This window comes from Camponotus vicinus, unplaced genomic scaffold, assembly GCF_025532165.1.
Source record: "Camponotus vicinus isolate PSW18456_S1 unplaced genomic scaffold, iyCamVici1.0 SCAF_9, whole genome shotgun sequence".
NCBI classification, from domain to species: domain Eukaryota; kingdom Metazoa; phylum Arthropoda; class Insecta; order Hymenoptera; family Formicidae; genus Camponotus; species Camponotus vicinus.
In genome coordinates this window covers 13,700,108-13,721,167 of record NW_028141981.1, presented here as the reverse complement: position 1 = coordinate 13,721,167, position 21,060 = coordinate 13,700,108, and the positions used below count along the sequence as shown (strand labels likewise).

Genomic DNA, 21,060 nt, shown 5'->3' with positions numbered 1-21,060 from the left:
CTAGCTTTAATCCTCTCAACAAATGCTCTGACACGCAAAAATATCGCTATTTTGAAAGCGATGCTTTTCTAGTCTAATTAATTTCTCGCAAGATACATAAATTCAGACAGATCGGATGTGCAACACTTTTATTTCGATATAAACTTACGAATGAAAAGTAGGTCGATGAAAACATTACTCTCAATCTATCATCTTTTTTATGATGCATACATGTCCGATACGTGACAGTGCTCTCGCATGAATGAATCAATACAGATATTTGTCTTCATTCATTTGGCTTTGGGTAAATATTAAAGCTTGCTGTTCAAATTTGGACATGTAATTGTCAAGATTAAATAGAGAATTAAATAGAGAAAAAATAAATGTAAAATTTCACAGATATCGGTAAACAATTTTAATAATAATATTAAATAAAATGATTGTATGAAATTATATATATATATATATATATATATATATATATATATATATATATATATGTATTATAACTATTATAATAATTATTTTATCATATTAATAATGTGTGCTTATGATTATAAAATTTATACATAATATATAATTTTGTTATAATAAATATTTATATACTTATAAAATATTATGTCGCGATAGAAATACAAATTTAAATTGCAATATACATATACATATTCTTACTATGTTTTTTCGTTTAACGAGACATAATTAGCTTAATTGTTCTCACGTTGTGTACATCGACAGGAAAATAAAATATCAATTCATTTGCTCGCGCGTTATTTCAATAGTACTATATCGATATAGTCATTATATTGTTGAGTTTGTTGTTTAACTTGATAAAAATAATGAAAATTCGCACTTACAGCGATACATTTGATTGCCGGCGATTCAATTGTTTTTTTATATAATATACATGTATAGAATGGAATTATAAAAATAATCCGACAGAAATACATGCTGATGCTCATATACACGTGATAATTTGATGTTTATATTCTTCCATTATCTCGAAAATAAATACGCGCGAAAGTTACTCTCACTGAATGCGAAACACTGAATTAAAATAACGAAGTACATATTATTGACGGTGTCATTTTTTTCGCGAATCTCTGTAATTACGTGCGCTAAATTTGTTGTTAGTGATAAAAAGTTTCTCTATAGGTATACACAAACGCTGGAGAAAGTAACGAGCGATCTAGAGTAGCGTGTTAATGCAGCGACTTTTTCCACTTACAATTTGACCTTAATCGTTAAGGTTAATTGTTTCTGGCACAAGGCCGAAGATAAAAATGGTTTCTCGGATAACTTGAGCTAACTTGGACTTTATTGTTATCGTCCCGACCTCTTCGACGGATGTTGGCAGAGTCGACATACTTGAGTTTCATTGCGCCAAGATCATACAATACCACGGGAGAGACTGCGTTATATTCCGAGAAGAGAAGATATATTACAAATCGTGAATATTTGCAAATCTCATAATCAGATTTTATCGCTTTCAGCGTGTCTCGCCTATAATTACGAAGGAATTAGAGTGTCTTGTGTGCAGAGTGATTTATTGGCGATCGATTTTATCTTAATCAGTGGCTTGCGAGACAAGATATACGATCGAAGCCGAGCGTTGTGCAAATAATTATAGCCAATATACGGGCGATCAACGGTGTCTAATATTTGCGATAGATTTACCTCACTGGCTACTAGTTACACATTGAACGTCAGGAACGATTGTCAATTGCTCTCACGTCACGGATATTTGCTCGTGAATAATTAATGAGATTCCCTTTCGAGCAGGGCGCGTGCACGGATTTAGATATTTCAAGATAACGTGGCTTGACAAATTACTGTGTGCTTCGTTCGGCCAATTTTTCTTCTCATCTATTAGAGCATTTGGAACCTATCAATTTTCTTTTTATACCATGCACCAATTTTGAAGCGTTATACGAAGATATGTACAGTAGGCGCCAATAATGCCTTAACATATGAAATTGGTCACATTCGAGGCTAGTAATAATTAAACGCATCACATCAAGCTATTCATGACTCTTAGTTAGAAAAGGAACCGACAATGTTTGTTTTAAAATTATACCTACAATCTTTTAAAAATTGCATTTAAAACTGTTAAACAGATGTGTGTGAACACAATTCCCAAATAATGTTGCCGGTTCCTTTTCGAATTAACAGTCATGATGCATGAATATGCTTGATGTGAGATGTGTCTAGTTATTATTAGTCCCGAATATGACCAATTAATAATGACTAGTTATTATTAAGTTATTATTAGTCTCGAATGCGACCAATTTTATATGTTAAGGCATTATTGGCGCCTACTGTACATGTAACACGCGAGAAGATAGCGATTTTTGAATTCGAGATTCTTGAGATTTTTCAAGTTCTTGCAGTAGTTTTAAATACGTTTATATCCCACGGAACTGTTTATTTTCAATGGCGTAGTAAAATTTTTTTCGTCGTTAACTACTTACTAACTCGAAGTAATTATCTGACATCGTGCCGTACGTAGTTATCCCTAGATAAACGTTAAAGCGTGTTGCTTAAGAGCAGGAATTTCCAACACTTCCCATGATACTCAAGAAGATGTTACACGCGTACGAAGCACTTCGGCCGACCATTTTGTTAGTTTCCTTCATGGTTGCCTCGAATTAAACTGAAAGCACGGCTTCAGTATGATGCTTACGAGTGGTCGAAGTGCAATTTAAGCTGGGAAGAAACTTAAACTTTAAGGAACGGGCAACGCAACTGGTAAGAGTCTTATGCTCTTTGCGCGAGTGCTAAGCATACACTGCAGAAAGATAGATCGTTTTAGAGAAGTTGCTACATATATTAAGAATCGATCTCTAATATATATTAATATGTGTTTTAGAATCGTATTTTCAAATATCTCGTTAAGAAATCTATTAAAGTTTAAACCGCAATCATGCAATTAATATGAAGTAAATTTTTTTATCCTTTTTATTAAGAAGACATTAATACTCATTACAAAATTTTTGAGACAGTGAATTTTTCACAATTTCTCTGGAAATATACTTTTCGAAACCTTTTAAATTTAAGTGTCAGCATCATAATTGGCAAAAGTGTAATCGGTTTCAATTTTATCCTATCTGTTCATTCCGTATAATGAAGTCGACCATGATGAAAATCGTTTTCTTTCCTATGGGAACATTTAAGCATCCGAGAAGGATGCTATATATTAAGAAAGAAAATGAAAGGAACTAGATTGCGTCATTCTTTTCGTAGATTGATCCGATGTGACGTAATATTACCTAGATGGCGGATATCATTTAAGTGACCATTAAACCCGGAAATAAACCTCTCGTGCAAGATTTACGTAATCGGTGAAAAAAAAAGTTGTTTGATCTCAATAGTAAAATGAAAAGTGTAGAAACGGAGTATATAACAGATATATAAAAGGTATATAACAGATATATAAAACTCGATGAAAGAGTGTCAAAGTTATCGTGGCAAAATAGCGGCTTCACACGCGAGTGAATTATTGAATCCTTTCCGGAGTATCTTTAGGCCTCTTCGCGATAACTCGTTGAATCCATTATCACGCCGGTAGACACGAGCGATACCACATCGCGTTTGCTGCGCACATATGTTTTCTTATATTACGCGGTATATATTTCTTGGCGGTGGTACACGCGCAATATTTGCACGGGCGAGGGAAGAGGAAGGGCGATACGCGCGAACGAGCATAGTCGGTTATTATTTAACAGGCTGGCGCAATGTATCGCGCATTTTGACACCATGCCGACCCGTTTTTGTGAAATACTACTGTAAGATCCGCACGGTGCCATTTCTCGTGTTACCAAGCGGCTTTTTTTTGTGGTTCGGTGCCACAGCGACAATATTCGAGCGACACTGATGGTACATGTGTAATCGAAAAAAAAATTGCCCACTCTTCCTCATATAACTAATATATATATTATATAACTAATATATAATTAATATATATATATATATTATATAACTAATATATAACTAATATACAACTAATATAAATAATATATAACTAATATAACTAATATAAATAATATAAATAATATAAATAATATAAATAATATATAACTAATATATAAATAATATATAATATATAAATAATATATAACTAACATATAACTAATATATAACTAACATATAACTAATATATAACTAATATATAACTAATATATAACTAATATATAACTAATATATAACTAATATATATAACTAACATATAACTAATATATAACTAATATTAGTTACTAATATATATATTATATTACAAACTGTGTACGAAAAATGTCAAGCGCGCGAATTATTCGAAATAAGAAAGATAATGCCGTTATATTACGAGTCACATTAGCTAGCGGTTTTCTATTAATTTTTACCGTTTTTAAAAATAATCACCGCTCTAAATTTCTTCTTACTTGAGATATACTCAGGAAATATTCGGGGCACCTCGCCGGCGGGAGAATTTAATTATCTGATAGTCAACCGATCTATCTCTCTGTCCCTCGAGGAAATATATGTGCTCCCACCACCGCCTATCCAGCTGAATTCGGACCGGAAGTGAGTGCATCGCCATCGTACTCTTCTCTGGAAATGGGAAAAATTTTTATTTCGCGTTCTCGTTTCATAGATCGATTATCTATCCGTAATTGATCGCCGTGAAATATTACATTATCGAACTCTCTAAGATGTTCTATATGATATGACTTTATTATAATGTATATAAATGCTAAGAGCTACTATCTATTTGAAGACAAAAGTTTACAGCAAAATATACATGTACAACTAACAATAAGTTGCTTTAAAACGTTTCTGAAAATAATCATATTTTTTAAGCGAAAAGTGGTTAAAATAATATTAAAAAAAGGAGTTTATTCTTATTATTTATGAAATTTCGAAAATCGATGCGATATCACCTTCAAACGCTAAAATACCTTTTTCGTTTTTCATTTCATTTTTTATAGAGATATTCGTTTGGTAACTGATCATTCCCCTGAAAATATTGCATTCTGATCAACGGGGTCAGATAGCTGGCTATGACTCATACAGATCGTTTATTGTACCGTATGTTGGAATTGGGAAAGAGACCCGGCCAAAGTAACACTACCAATAGATAGTGGAATATATCTTACAATGCGAAATTTTAATCGCGATTATTGTGTGCTTAATCGTTTATATTAGACTTCTATTCTTGTAAATTCAAGAAGTATTTTGCACACAATATTCACGTATTATTTTAAATTGTATTTTTACCCTTTTTTCATTGGTTTTATTGGTCTAGTTTATTTAAAGACTTTCGTATTTTTTATAAAACAATGATATTGGAAAAGTTTCGATACAACAAGCGCATTTCCTTTGATTTAATCTAGCCTTTGTTGAAATGTTAAACGCGGCAACGAAACTAATTTCCGCCGTTGTAAAGCGAGAATGTAAAATAGCGTCTTACAGATATTTGGCCAGATGACAATTGCTCTGAAAAAGCACATAAGATCAGTAAGATCGCGTTTTACATTGTACGCGTGATTTATTATATCGAACTATCGCCTTAAGATGTATCTTAGGATTAGCTTGACATTGGATTTCCATTGAAAATTTACAGGGAAATTCGAAACTTATTTTTTCAAACGCATAATATATAACGCATACGTAAAACGTCAAGTCAAATTCACGATAAAATTTCATTGCCACTAACGTTGCGCTAGTCGCTAGGTCGTTCACTGTTACTGACGTGCTCAATTGAATCCGTTCATGGCTTTATACGCGAATAAACAGTTAATGATCCAGCAGCTAGTGTTATATCGTCGGTCGTTAACATACATCCGTCTGTCCACGGTGCGTGTACAACGCGGTGTCTTCCGATTAATGAAACGATGCTGGTTGTGTAAATTTTCCAGTTGGATGCGCCGTTCACAGTGATATTTATATCATAATAGATGTACAAAGATATATTTTACACAGAGTACCGCAACAAAAAATATATTATGTACGCGTATAAAAAAAAAAGAGACTTGGGTGGGTAAAAAATTTTTACAACATTTATTAATCTTTTGTCGCAATATACGCTTCGCTTGAAATTAACAAGGGATACGAGATATACAAGTACATGAGCGTTCAAGTTCGCGAGTATTCGCATATCAGCATGCATATATACGAGCGTATGTGGATCGAAGAATGGCGGGGATTGCCAAATCGATATACTAAACGGGTTTAACGGGGCAGGAATAATTAGGATGTTGGCACCGAGCCCGAGAGTCGAGCTCGCAGAACAGATTTGAATTGAGGAAGGGTCAGTGCTTGCGCTCTCTACCTATTACACGCGTTGCCACCCATTGCTCTGGTATGTACATCGTACATCTGTACTAAATATTGAGCAATGTGTGTAAAAGCGTTCGCCAACTACGCTGGAAAGTCTCTTTACGCGAGCGAATAAAGTCACCGATAAAAGGATTTGTTCTGTTAGTTGCCAAATACTAATAAAAGGTGGAGTGGAACATTAAATATTTCAGTACACGTTATCTCTCAATGAATGAACAAATTTAAAAAATACGTAACTATTACACGAACTGATTGCGTCAGTCATTTTTTTTCCTTTTTTTCATATCCTATTTTTGTTTAGTCAAACAACGATGTTTCGCGGTGAAAAAATTGCCAATATTTTGAGTTATATTTAGTACACTATTTTTGGTTTTTTGTAGAAAAGATACAATTGCATATTGTATTGTACTATTACAAGATTGGTAGGCAATTCTGTTTTTATATCGATCAACGAGATTGTTCATATATAGATCAACCTATAGAAGAGGTTCTATCCATGTAAGCGATTACAAATATTATTCTCGACGTTTTTATATTACGGTAGGATGTGCAATGCGCTATCGACAGATAGTGCAGTAAGCAATGTGTCAAACGTATAAAGTATGAGTAAGGTATCGTCAGCAAGGCGTCAGCATCAATCGCTCGTGACAGGTGGACAATTGCAAAACTGTGGTGGCATTATAAAATATATCAAGATTTACGATTATATCCCGATTGCACGCATCTCGTTCATAGAAAATTCAGTGATAAAAGAGGAGTATAAATACCCCGATAATAACAACTCGTACAATTTTCATCGACATGTTATGAAAGCGTGAAACAATAACAGCTGTCACATCGTCGTTGTTAATTAACGCAAGTTAATATTGATTCATACAATAGTGATTTATATCGTTGAGACACCTAACGAGCAATTTTTTTTCAATTTCTGAAATCGCATTATTTAACGTGTTGCGTTCTAATTAAACGGCATTATACTTTTCGCGTAATATCGCTCCCGGATATTATCTCTATGCAATGCTGATTGTGTTTTTTTTAAATATACACGGCCGATGTTTAATAAATGGCATAGTGTCGATTTAAAGATAACGTTCATATTTTTACATCGTTTTCCGTCAATAAAATGTTTCTCCTATGGAATCGTCTGTTGTTAACAATTTACGTTTTATAAAAATTTTATTACAAAGAATGTATCTTGAAATAACATCAGATACGAGATAACATTAATGTCGATATTAGATTAAATGTCATTAATTATTCTACACAAAATTAAAAGTTAAAAAATATATCTCGTAATATAATAAATCATTAACGACATTTGTTTGCTAATTTAAGTTTGAAGAATATAAATCAATTTATATAAGCTTCTGTATAAGAATTGGAAGAAGATTAAAGAAGATTATATATAAGTATAATCTTGGAAGTAAACAACTGTGATACTGAGGATAGAATAAATTAAGCAGTTCAAGAAACTCTCTCTAGGATGTATACACCGTGGTTGGATAATTTTGAAACCAAGTACATTTTGAAACTTCCTCTGTTATCGTGCCTAGCGACGCATAATCGACACAGTATTTACATAAATGCATCGAGCAAGTGCAGTCAACCGCAGTAAATTGAACTTTACTAAATTCTCTCCCAAGATTGAGTTTTCTTAAGCCGTTTTATCCCGTTGATTACCTATTATCTATTATCTATAGCGTATATATAATTGTTACATTTTCTACTGCTAAGATATTGATCAATCTTTGCACTTTGCATCTATTCCATGCACTTATTACCGAACAATTTCCACTTTTGGTTAACGAATCGCGACAGGCGAATTGCGAGCCGCCATAGATTGCATTTAGCGAACCATTTTGCGTTGAGAGGGCAAAAGGAAAAAGAGCAATACGAGGAACGTTTTCATTTTTTCCAAGCTCAAAATGAATCCGTGCGGACTCGATTCCGAAGACTGTGAGAATTACTTACCATAAATTATTATTGGAATACGGTTCGCAAAATCTACATACTCTTTCAGATTAACCGTTCCCTTGCGTTTCGATTCTACCTTGACATAATCGATATGATAATTTTAATAGAGAAAGCAAATTTTTTTTCCTTTCGTATTTTTTGTTTATACAATTTTTGTGTAGAAATAACGTTATTATAATACATCAATGTCATTATCGGATTTTGTTGTACTGTGAAAAAAATATGGAAAAATCGCATTAAAAGTAACGTATAAAAATGTCACGAACACCTTGGTCTAACTTTTCGGCTCGGCACCAAAATATCGACCGTAATATCTTCTGGAACGACTACGCAGGCATCAAGATGTCTATCGGTTCGAAGTGAAATGTTACGTTATTATTTTTCTGGTGCCGCGCCAGCCGAACTCGGTGAATTCTGTGAAAGTAATGAAAATTTTTCCCTAGAAAAATTCGATTTCAACTGCATGTACGGTGGCATAGTTTTTACTCAACATTCTTTTGTTGTCAACTTTTGTGTTACATTCAATACATTCAGCAACGTGATACTATCAGAATAAAATTTACCGTTAAAAACTCGTGTTCGATGAATATCTGATAAAAAAATCGTTTGTACGCATTGGATTATACGATTAAATGGCAATAACAGCGAAAATGGCTGTGCAATCGGCAAAAGCAATTAAATTGGAGACAAGTACTATCTTTCCTGCATTTATAGTTTCAACGTAATGCGTCAGATATATGTAAATATATTTATGTTTTAATTGTCTGGCTTGTAAAATTCATGCGGAGCGCGTTTTAGGAAGCAATCAAATTTTACGACTGTCCTCCTGCTACCCTCGCAATTTATTTTATGAAAGTGATCCGCCGACGTAAGTTTTATGCCACAGTTTCGAATCACTTACTGTATCGAAAATAAAAATTTATTGAAGCAGAAAGATATTCAAAGTACCAGATGTCGAGCAGACATGATGGGACCTCGTAGAAAAATCGCTGGAATAGCATATTATATCCGAATTTGCTTCTTTTGTTTTATATTATCATTGCACAACGATGCATTGTCGTAAGCAAAATGCGCGACACAGTTGTTTGTCAAGTGTATCGAATCTGAATGCGCGTAAAAAGTCCTTGTGCTTTTAGAAGTCGGTATTTAATTCGTTTCCTCGCACTTCACTTCTTCCATTTTAATGCTCTCGGAGTTTTCAGAATTCAGTTACATGCAAAGTTACAATGCCGTTACTTTGCGTCGCCGGACAAAGGGGGAGAAATGAATGCGAAAAGATTTTCGAGGCGACAAGAAACGCCCGCATTCTCCCTTATTAATCGTTAACACGATGAAGTGCGAAATTCTTTTTTTCCACGTCAATTCTTTTTCGCTTTATTTCGCTTTCGCGAGCGTCGAGCGCGCGGAGGATATCTTCGGCTTTCATCTCGGTGCAACTTTTTTTCTTGTTCCATCAGCCGCTACCGTACAACGATGCGCTTTTACGTCGTGGCAATTCATCCTTACCCTCCACTAACGCGACCGAGCAAGACCGAGCGTCTCTCATGCTACAGACAAGTATCATTTCCACAAAAAGTAACTCGAAAATGAAAAATCGAGTGTCGGCAGGATGACGTGACGTGTTTTTCTGAGAGTGGTCGATACGAAATGTGTCAGAAAAATAATGCCACGACGCTAATTATACAGTGCGACATATGACATGGGCACATAATAGAAAGTCATAACTTAGGACTAATGATTTACAGAGAGAGAATAAGCAGCTTAACGTAGTAAAATAAATCTCAGCGTGTTTCTCATTATCTATCAGGACAAGAAATTATGAGAAAGAATATAAGAAAAGTATAAATGATGTCCTTTTGAAATCAAGTAGAAATTCCTATTAAGAAGATTATGAAAATTAATATTTAAGACGGACTAAAGGTAATGCGATTGACTGATGTGTCCTCCTTTTATGCAAGTCAGATATATTAAATGAAAAAGAAAATAATATTACACCTAATGGAACCAAGAAATCTTGAAATAATTACACAAATAATTAGAAACAATTTAATATAAAAATGATATTCAATTAAACAAAATACACATTTGAAGAAAAAAATAAATTGGAAACGAAGGAGAGCCGTATAAGAAATAAAAAGATCTCAAGTGTTTAAGGTAAAGCGCGAGCCAATACAAAAAAAATCTGTCGCTCCCGGATTACGATGGGTGCCAACTTCAAACAAATGTCTTTTAATTAGAGGAGAACGAGAATTTAGCAAAACATCACGTAGCACCCCGTGCCTAGCAATACTTTAACTTTGAAATGTGTAACGCGCGCAACGCTAGTCTACATCAGTAGTATTTTTTTTCGCGCACACGCCAGTTGCATATACAACCGTCGTCGCACACGAGTAGCTAGCCGCACTCTTTAATACGTTTTCACGTGTTATGGACCATGGCTGCATTCCACGTAGCCATCATAACCAAAGTAAGGTATGGAGCCGCCATAATAAAAGCTCGGGGACCCGTCCAAATGATCCCCTTCGAGGCACTCTGCGCTGAAATAGACGTAACCCAGTTTAAAAGTGCAGAAAGAGAAAGATAGTCGCGCACGTTTGACCCGCGAGGTAGCCAGCATCAGTGACGTCTACACCAGACACGTTTATCGAGAAAAATTCTCTTTACGACTCGCTCGCGTAAATAATACGTCTTCGTTGCCGCGAATTATACGCGCGATCATCCGTTTCCGAAGATTGACGCTTTTATATCGATGACTTGCAAATAACCTGGGCATTGCCTCGATGAAATTAATCGCGCGAATGCATCAATGCCTCGAGGCGAGAGGCGATCAATCGATTAGTAGTAGTACCGACGCCAATGGACGCGGACAAATTTGCATTCTGTCGCCACCGATGGCACGGAAACGGGAGCGAGAGAAGCGGGGGGGCCGGGTGAAGCGGGCAGAAAAAAGGGCGAACTGAAATATTTAAGGTACAGTCACTTTGTTAGCGTTGCCGGTCCGGGAGAGGATGCGATTTGAGGGTGAGTGATTGACAGCGCTTGCAGTTTGAGCATTAGGGGCGAAAGTGGCGATGGGACGAGCACAACGGAAGCGGAAGATAATGGGACGCTGTACGCGTTATACACGGTGATGTCATAAATCGGGACGCACCAAGCGCTTTCCGTCCCGTGTAAATCATGTTTTATATGCTAAACCAGAATTACATCGTATGTACATATATATGTATATATATATATATGTGCTTGTTAGCGCGTATTTTGAAGCGCGAAATTTTTTCATTAAATATATTTTTGCCTTTTTTTCCATATACATGAAGATTTGTTCCCGCATAATCTCAAATTTACCGTGTAAACTCGTTGAATTAATCGAAAAATCATATACAACGTTTCCTCACGCGCGTAAAGGAGGATAAAATATCAATCTGAAAATTTCCACGTTATCGAATGACATGTATTATCGTAAAATGCGATCTCCTATACGTGTGTGAAATATGTTAAGAGGCGCCGAGAACGTTCGCTCGTCAATTTCGGACGCGAGAAGAGGAAAGTCGCGTTTATTTGGCACATGGTTCCCATTTTGCGCGGTCCCCTGATCACATAGAAGCGCAAACGGTCGGCCGCTATGGCCACGCCACGGACAATGAATTTCAGACGCTCCGTTGACGCACTCTGTTCGAGTATTTCATGGCTGACTATGCTCGGACGTGAGACATATTGCCGTTCTCGACCGGTGGACTTCAATGCAGATTTTATATTCGCGCGATGGACACGTATCAACGATTTTCGAAAAGCGGATTGCACATGGGTTAGCCGAACTGGACGAGCGAGTTCTTTAGAGAAAGAGAAGGAGAGGGAGAGATTTTATAAGAGAGGGTTTATGAGATTCAGAATTAAAATTTGAAATGTCAAAAAATTGAGAAATTTCTTTTACAGACATATACATTAACTTTGCTCACTTTCTTTTACAGACATATACATTAACTTTGCTCACTGTTACCCCTTTGGACTGCTATCTCTCTATATAATCTTGGTGTCTATTGATAAAATTATAATTGTTCCGGAAACAGATCAAAGGCAGAGCCACCAGGTGAAATGGTAGAAAGAAAAATATTCGCTAGAGAAAATATACCCCGTTCACACGACAGCGCGCGTTAATCGCTCGCGTGACGACTGCGAGACGGTCTGTTAACACAAAGCGAACACAGGTACACAGTCGCTTCATTAATTACAGTGAATGTGTTATTATTGCTCCCATGTGGTCGCAACGCGACTCTTAACGTTTCGCACTTTAATGTCAATTACATTCGAGATGTATGCGAGAAAGTGTATAAATAGAACAGTCTCGATAAAAGGTCTAACGATCTGCCACTATTTCTTTAACATAAGCAAATTGATAGCCCTCATTAATCTCTTTTTTTACCAGATAATATAGTTGAAACATCTTTAGAACAATTGCTCCTTCGGAACAAGAAGCGAAACTTTCAAAGACACGATTCAGTCATTAGCGAACTCTTCACTAATGGCTTAACGTCAACCCGATGCAATTTTCTGATTTTGGAAATATAAGCTTCTTAGCATATCAATTCCAAAGTTCTCGTCGCGTAAAAAGTGAAATTTTAAACACTTAAAAGTAACTACTTAATTTCATTTTCCTCAGAATTTTAAAACATAAATTCAGACTCTTAATTTCGCGCATATTATTAATAACTCGCTCTTTATATTGCGTATATTTTGTAGCATGGTTTGCGAAATGCAGCAAGCGGTTACAGAGATAAAAGAACAAAGTATAAATCGGACACCGCAGAATAATTTCTTTCGCGGAAAAAAATCAAACTATGCCGAGGGAATCGAGCAAAGTCGTGATAATCCAATTGACAATGAACAAAGAGAGAAAGGGGATATAATGGCGAAATAAAAAAAAATAGCGGATAGCGGTAGAACAAAGTGGAGGAAGGTTTCGAAGAAAGATTAAAGAGGGGATTTTGTAAGTAGACGCGAGAATTTGCTCCTGGTCTGTCGGGTACGGTGGGGCTTTGCGGGGGTGGCTTTGTCGAGCGAATTCTTGCGGTTTCGGAGCAATTACCTTAACTGAACGCTAACGATGGTTCGTAAGTCAGGATAGGACGGAACAACATTTCTATCGGTAGTGAATCATCTATGGTAACTATCGCTCGAACAAGCTTTAAATTGTATTTTTCAAGATAGAATAATCGTTGTACATACATAAATAAAATGCTATCAGTTTTAACGAGAAAAGGTATTTCTCTGTCGCGTTTTTCACGATTTCTTTCCAATGATTCTCTTTGCACTTTTACGTAGAAAATTTATTGCTCTTCTATCAAACATACGTTGTTTTGTTCCTCTCGATACCCTTCTGGAACAGCTGACATAAATTCTGATCGGTGGCAAGATGCCAAGCGTAAGTTTGCAGATTGTACGATATACTTATGGAACACTTGGACATTTTATATCCCAAACTCGTCGTGTTTTATTAACTAACTATAGAATTTTTCTGATTCTTTTTTATGTTTCTGTTGAAAAACTTGAAGTACCTTTTGTATCAATATATATTTGTAAAAATATTCAAATTTATATATAAAATACAGAAAAAAATAAAATACTGTCTATTTAGAATAGAATCAGACATTGTTATCTAAATAAATGCAACATACTCTGAATCGTCTTTGTACATACGACAATTCTAGCTTAATGCAAAATGCACGTGCAATTGTAAGTCGACAAAGTGCTTGATGGTAGAACTCATCCGATGGAAACTCGTCGGATTTGAAGATCCAATGACGCTTTGTCATTAAAGTCATTACGTCATCCATCAATAGGTAGCTCCTAAGCCTGCTGGGTCCGCAATTCAATGCCAACAAAGCCGCATTTACCGATTGTCGTACGCTTCACAATAACCGGCTATGCAGAAACGTTTGAATGGTAACAATGTCCGACTACGGTTTGTAGATAGAGTAGCCGATTTCCACATTACCACATTAGTTGATCCTACTTTATTGGTTCAAAATGTATTTTATTATCCCTCCCTGAAACACATGTATGTATATGAATAATCAAATTTTAAAATCGCATCATGTCCTATCATTTCTTGACGTTTGCAGTCCCGTCCTAGTTTTTAGCAAGGCTCTCTTTTCTCCTCCCATTTCCTTCTCGTGTGCCCTATTACTCGGTAAATTGCGCATTTACATATATTATATACAGTTATCAGAGCGTAAGAGGACTTTAAACCGATATTTAGCATAAATACATGAAGCTAATCTTTACCTCGAGCAAACATTTTTTTAAATTTTAATTGCATTTTGATTTAAAGTACACGATCTATTTTAAATTCGGGGGAGAAAGACAAACGTTACGAAAGCAAAGAGGATAAATCAATTTTCACGATTCGAAAGATTTTTCAGCATGGAAAAGTTCTAATTGCCCCATAGTAGCGTAACGGATTACACGCGTTTTCGTGGTGTCACATGACACCGGTCGGAAAACAAAAGGCCGCCAGTGATGGATGGGTTCCAGACGATTGAAGCGGCATACCGGCTTTCTGTTTCAGGTGGCATGGCTGCGGGTGGACACGCAAACCATCCTGACGATAGCCAATCATGTGATAACGAAGAATCACAGAATCGGTGTCACGCACAGCGAGCACAAAACATGGCTGTTGCATATACGTGATGTCCGTGAAAACGACCGAGGGAACTATATGTGCCAGATAAACACTGACCCGATGAAGAGTCAGATTGGTTATTTGGAGGTTGTAGGTTCGTCCGCAGGTTGTGCCTCACGCTCCGAATTAATACCGCGATAAAACAAAACTCCGGAAACTCTGCGCTTGTTTCGATGAAAAAAATCTTTATTTTTCGCAAAATTTTTGCGTTCAATTCGAAGGTAGAGCTCGAGAGTAGAGCGCACGACTGGTGGAATCAAGTACGCTTTTGGGTATTGCTTTCGGAACCGCGGTATATATATATATATATATATATATATATATATATATATGTTACCTTTTTAAACCGCCGAACAATATCGAGAATTCGCGGTATCTCGCGAAATAGAAATCGACAATCGATTTCTCTGTATTGCCTTTTGCATATTGCTTGATTCTTCCGCGTCGTTTGTGTTTTTTCCTACCATTACCATTATTACATTATTTTTACAAAATTAAATTATTTTTACGCGAGTCTTTCTTCTTCCGAGCAAATGACTGTATGAAAATTATACTAATCGTAATAATAATTTTTACTCGACAGTCCCGCCAGATATTTTGGATTATCCCACGAGTACAGACATGGTGGTGAGGGAGGGTAGCAACGTTTCGCTGCGTTGCGAAGCAACAGGGTCACCGACGCCAAACATCACCTGGAGAAGGGAAGACGGCGAGTTGATTATTCTAGGAAACAGTCAAGAAGGTAAACTACTTACAGGCTGTCTTTTATATGTACAAAGAAAGCTTAATGGTTTACTGGAATAACTTAGCGACTTTGTCCTTTGGGTTCTTTGTAGCAAAGTGGCTTTGTACGTCAATGTATTTATAATGATATCCTTTCGAATACATTCTTTGTCAATTCTCTCATAAAATTATATTTCTTTTAAGGGACATTTATTCAATTTTCGCGATAAAACAGATAGTGATTTGCGTGGCTCACGCAATTTCCAGTTTAACCGTTCAATTGATCGCGATATTCGTCGAATTCCTCGGCGTTACAGACCATTTTCCATAATTTGCGCACGTAAAGCGTCAGGTGGCGCGAAAATTCCCCGCGACTGTTCCTATATAGACGTACTTATTTTATTCGCATCGCTCATCTTGAAAATCGCCGCGCCGTTCATAGGAAAAGCGACCGCCCCCGCGCGCACAGCTGAAACACCGGATTCACTCAACGCGGGGAAACGACGATTTATCATTCCGCCTCTCGGACTTTATTCACCCGACTACGTTGCGTGATGCAATTGCATTCGAAGCTGCCGATGCGACCGTGTCGGTGACGTCAAAGTGAAATATGCGTTTCAGCCCTTATGCGTCTCGCACAATAACGTCAAGGAAAATCGAGCTTCCTCGTTCGCACCTGTTCGAACAACGCGGCGACTTTATTCCACGGGTACAATAACAATTTATCATCCTTTTGTCTTTCAAACTTATTGAGCTGTTCCGCCTCTCTATGCAGTTCCGTTAAATATTTGCTCCCCTTTGTGCGCATTTTATGCACCTGTCCCCGCGCAGAGAGCCCGCGATAATTTATAAGAGTAAACGACGATTCTTTTGCCCCATTTTGCCATCTTTTTTTTACAGTTTGACCCTGTTTTTGCAAGAATAAATGTATGTGTTTTTAACGATATCATTTATTTTTCTTTTTAAATTAACCGGTTGAAATATTCGTCTCACACAAATATTAGTCTCCGTCTATTTACCAAGAATACACTAGCATAAGAGAAATTCAGTTTGAATGTAGATATAGATAGATTTTACGCTAAAAAGCTCGCAGCTGTTTGTATTATCTATTTATATGCTCTTATTAATAATTATTAATATTAATTCGTTATTATTCACATTATTTGTCAAATAATACGAGCGATTTTTCATCCTGTTTTAGATTCGTACTAATGTCATTTAAATACACCGCGTGTCATAATGATTCGCTGACGTGGATACAATATCTATTTATCATCTCTATTATCTCCGAAAATTATTGAACCGTCGTTTTGCATAATGTCGTTTTGCTGACAGAAAACATTTATTCCGCTACGCGTGCAGTTTATTCATGCGCTTCATTAAACATCATCTGCCAACCATTTTAAATGATCTGCTATAGAAATTTATTATGTTTTCATTTAGCTGACACTGTTTCCATTGTAACGTTTATTATTAGAGAGAAAGTTTATATATCATATTATTTAATATTCCACATTTTCTTTTCTCTCTTGGTTTTTCTTTACCTCATGTTTTACAAGTCCATATTTATTCGTTTGATTCACATTTATTTCCTTTTCACTTCCTTCTAGGAGGATCCAGAGTCATTTTCAATATCAATGATAATCTTTTCGTTTACATGTGGTTTTTCTCTTCTTTAACTTTCTCGATTTTTTAGTCAATACGCAGTAAGTTTCTCTTTCGCAAGTTTCTTCTATCTTTTTGTTTAACTTGCGAACATGTACGCTTCTTTTGCGACCATGAAAACTGTTGGACGTCTACAGCGTACTCGGTTTATTTCCATTTCAATCTTTACTCTATACTTGAACGCCCCCATCTTCTTTCATTTTTATTTTCTTAAACGAAAGTCAGTATTCTCTCTTCCTCTCGATTTTCAGAGATATCTTTAACGCGTGCTTGGTTCCTCTTTAGTTCGCAAATATCCTCGCGTCTTTCTTATTTTGGTTCCCCTTCCCGTCCACGCTTTCCCTTGTGCTTAACTTCTTTACTGTTCAGGTATTGTTTCTGGTGCTCCATACTTTAATTAACGGATTCTTTCTTCTCGTTCTCTTTCTACACTCGCATACTTTTCCATCCTACAGGCTTCGCTTCGCGATTTCCACGACCCTTTTTTACTCCTGAAAGTCCCTCCTTTTATCCTATTCTTTTTCTCACGACAATCACGAACAGTCACGACAATCCACCCTTCTCGACGCGCTTCAACTTCTCGCATTTTGCTATTCTTTTTCACTCGCGAACTCTTTCTGTTCTTCTGGCGACCTTTTTCGCTCATGAGTGAACGTTCGCTCCTCTATCGCCCCCCCTCCCCCTCCCTCACGCATTCGTCCTGTATCACAGACACTCTGTTCTCGTTCATGTATGCGTGGAAAAAACCCCGGATAAACCGCCAAACCTATTTGCCGGAAACTGTCCGCAAATACTAGTGGGAAAATAAAGTTTCGCCGGTCGCGAGGTAGTGCGAAGTTTCGGGGACCTTTGTACCGTCCGATCGCTGTAGGATTTTCAGTCTGCACTTTTCCAGCTTCGTCTAAAGTTGGCCAGAACCATTGGACTATCTGGGCATACACACTTTTGTGTAATTTATGTATCGATAAATATTTACAGTCTGAGATTTTCGAAACAGAGATTATCGATGGCAAAATAAGTTTTCGAAACTGTCTCGGGGAAAACAGCTTTAACGATATATCACGAGTTATGAGAAATTTAATTCGCATGTGTATTCATTATAGATTATTCTCTGAATTATTACCCACTATCGTAATACTGTTAGACATCTATTTACATAGATATTATGACTGTATAATCGATTTTATGTTACCGAAGGTAACAATTTATATCTTCCGGAGTAATTCCCCGGACTAAAGTAGCGCAGGTAGCGGAAGTCGCGAAATACATTCAACAGTGAACGGTAAACTGTGGCCGATTTAATTACTTCATTAGTCGAAAAAGCCGCGTTAGCTTAATTTGAAAATCTGGTACATGGAAAATGTGAAATGTAAAGTCTATTAAATGTAGTCGGCGTTATCGTTTCCTCCCTCCTTTTTTTTTCTTCACCAGCAGGAACGCTCGCGAATAAATCGGCACTCGCAACTAATTAACTAAAGAGCCTGCACAACCCGACCGCTAGTTAACAGCTTATCTCGTATGCAGGTGATTTCAGGCTGAGTCAGCAAGCATTTCAATAACATAAATCACCTTGCACGAAGATTAAACGATGGAGCCGAGGAAGTATTCGCTCCTCAACGACTAGAAAATTCATTTTCTCTGGATACATCGAGCTTTTGGGCTCTCATGTTAAAATAAACACGCTTCACCGTAGAATTAATTTTTCTGCATATGGTAAATACTGCGAATACCGTCGCAGTTGCAGCTCGTGGATGGTAAATATCGTTTGAAACAGGGATGTACAACTTTTTGAAGATTTAGTGTGACAGTTTATCTAGATATATTTCGCACCAGCTAGACATGGAGCGTAAGAACATGAAAGTTAAGGATAACAAGCGAGTTTTAAGCCACGGATGTGTTCAGTGCCAAGGCTGCAACCGTAACGGAGAACCCTCGTATTCGTCTTAAAACTTAAGAAATGCAAGTGGACGAGTTGTAGTACAAGGCGTGACGTCTCCCAGGCGCGGTGGTATTCCTTAAGTTCTAAATTTTATGGCGGACATTTTGCGCCTCGCGTGCCGCTCTCTAATCTACATACGTTAACTTTGCGATTTACGAATTTTCCTGGACTTTACATGACACGTTTTCTCTTTTTTCACGTTTACATGCAAACTACTAAACTACAAATAAAAAGTTTAATATTAATAAAGTGCAGTTTATACGTTTTATATGATCGAAAAGAGCACTAAATTTATCGGTATGCAATATTTACATAGACGTTTGTTGGAGAAAAGACTTTAAATTGAATTCATTTCGCGATTATTGAGCAATATTGTTTGATACAATTATAGATTGCAACTGTAAAATGAATATAAAGTAGCCGTACTTGAAAAGATACATAAAGTTTCAATTGTTCTAATTGCATTGTAAATGTATATCTTATCGTGTAAGAGAGCATAATAGAGTTAAGAGTTACTTGGCACTACCAAGTACATACATCCGTAATATTCGCAACTGAGAATTCGAGTAAGACATACACACCAGCAAGAAATCACGGACAAGTGTTTCACCGCCTAGAGTGCAAGACAGGTTTTGCGAATAACTTGTACGAGACGTTCAATGTTAACGGAGATTAGACTACGGTATAAAAACAATGGCGCGGTGATTAGTATCGGTAACGCAGAGAAATACAATCCAACGTGCAGGCGACGTATATTAATTCGAATCCTGATTGCGGAGTTTTTGTCGAAACTGATGAAAATTTCTTGTTGGTACATTGAATTTATGTTCCGAGATTCGCGCGACTTAGGCTCCAAATACAATTTATAGATACACAAACAAATCATCAAGACTGGAAATAAATCTATTTTATAACCGTGTTATAAGATATATATATATATATATATATATATATATATATAATTATATATATATATAAATATATATATAAGAGATGTTATAATATTTAATAATATTTAACATAATAGTATATGATGTATGTATCTCTAATTTCGTAAAAATTCTATCTAATTAATATTATAATCTAATTAATAATATAATATAATAATAATAATAATAATATTTTAATATTAATATTAATATTATAATGTGACTACATACTTATAATGTGTACTGACTTTATGAATAAATGATTTAATGATTAATTATATGTCACAGTTGCCAGTATTGAAGGACCGGTCTTCAATATCACGAAGGTGAATAGGTTGCAGATGGGAGCGTATCTTTGTATCGCGTCTAATGGCGTACCGCCAACAGTCAGCAAGAGAATTATGCTTGTTGTACATTGTAAGTAATTCACTCAAGAATGTTTTATAGTATTTTAATACATTAGTACGTTGCATTAATTTAATATAAAATAAATGCTTAATATAATATTTAAAAACAACTGTATTATTCTTCTTTAACATGTGTCTTAATGTTAACAGTTACTCCAATGATTTGGATCCAGAATCAATTAGTAGGTGCTCAAGAGGGACAGCAAATGACGTTAGAGTGTCATTCCGAGGCATTCCCCAAATCCATCAATTATTGGACACGAGAGAACGTCATTATAGCAAATGGTATGTTATGTTTATACGAAGCAACTTATCTCGATAAAAATGCATTATTCATTAAATTCGCGCGTATTAAATTTTTACCACAATTTTTTAAATTTTTATTACAATTTTTTAAAAATCAACATATTACAAATAAAAAATAAATAAATATATTGCTTCGAACTTTGAAAG

General features: G+C 36.0%; 1 protein-coding gene and 1 long non-coding RNA gene across 4 annotated transcripts in view; one reads left to right on the top strand and one right to left on the bottom strand.

Annotated features, from left to right (window-relative positions):
• The window catches only part of LOC145976874 (lachesin), a 371,398-nt gene that overhangs the window by 330,287 nt on the left and 20,051 nt on the right, over nucleotides 1–21,060 (top strand). For both annotated transcript variants that reach the window (XM_083108341.1, XM_083108342.1), the window contains 4 exons: nucleotides 14,831–15,038; nucleotides 15,528–15,686; nucleotides 20,489–20,617; nucleotides 20,758–20,892. In XM_083108341.1, the coding sequence (XP_082964467.1) occupies nucleotides 14,831–15,038; nucleotides 15,528–15,686; nucleotides 20,489–20,617; nucleotides 20,758–20,892 (631 nt within the window). The remainder of the gene's footprint in view (nucleotides 1–14,830; nucleotides 15,039–15,527; nucleotides 15,687–20,488; nucleotides 20,618–20,757; nucleotides 20,893–21,060) is intronic.
• The window catches only part of LOC145976881 (uncharacterized), a 29,671-nt gene continuing 9,822 nt past the window's right edge, over nucleotides 1,212–21,060 (bottom strand). Inside the window, exons 2-3 of one of the 2 annotated variants that reach the window (XR_014440343.1) lie at nucleotides 4,395–4,563; nucleotides 1,212–1,387 (exon numbers count right to left, since the gene is read on the bottom strand). This is a non-coding gene — a long non-coding RNA (uncharacterized LOC145976881). Of the gene's footprint in view, nucleotides 1,388–3,003; nucleotides 3,571–4,394; nucleotides 4,564–21,060 lie in introns of those variants that run through there. The other variant, XR_014440342.1, reaches the window with a different exon arrangement.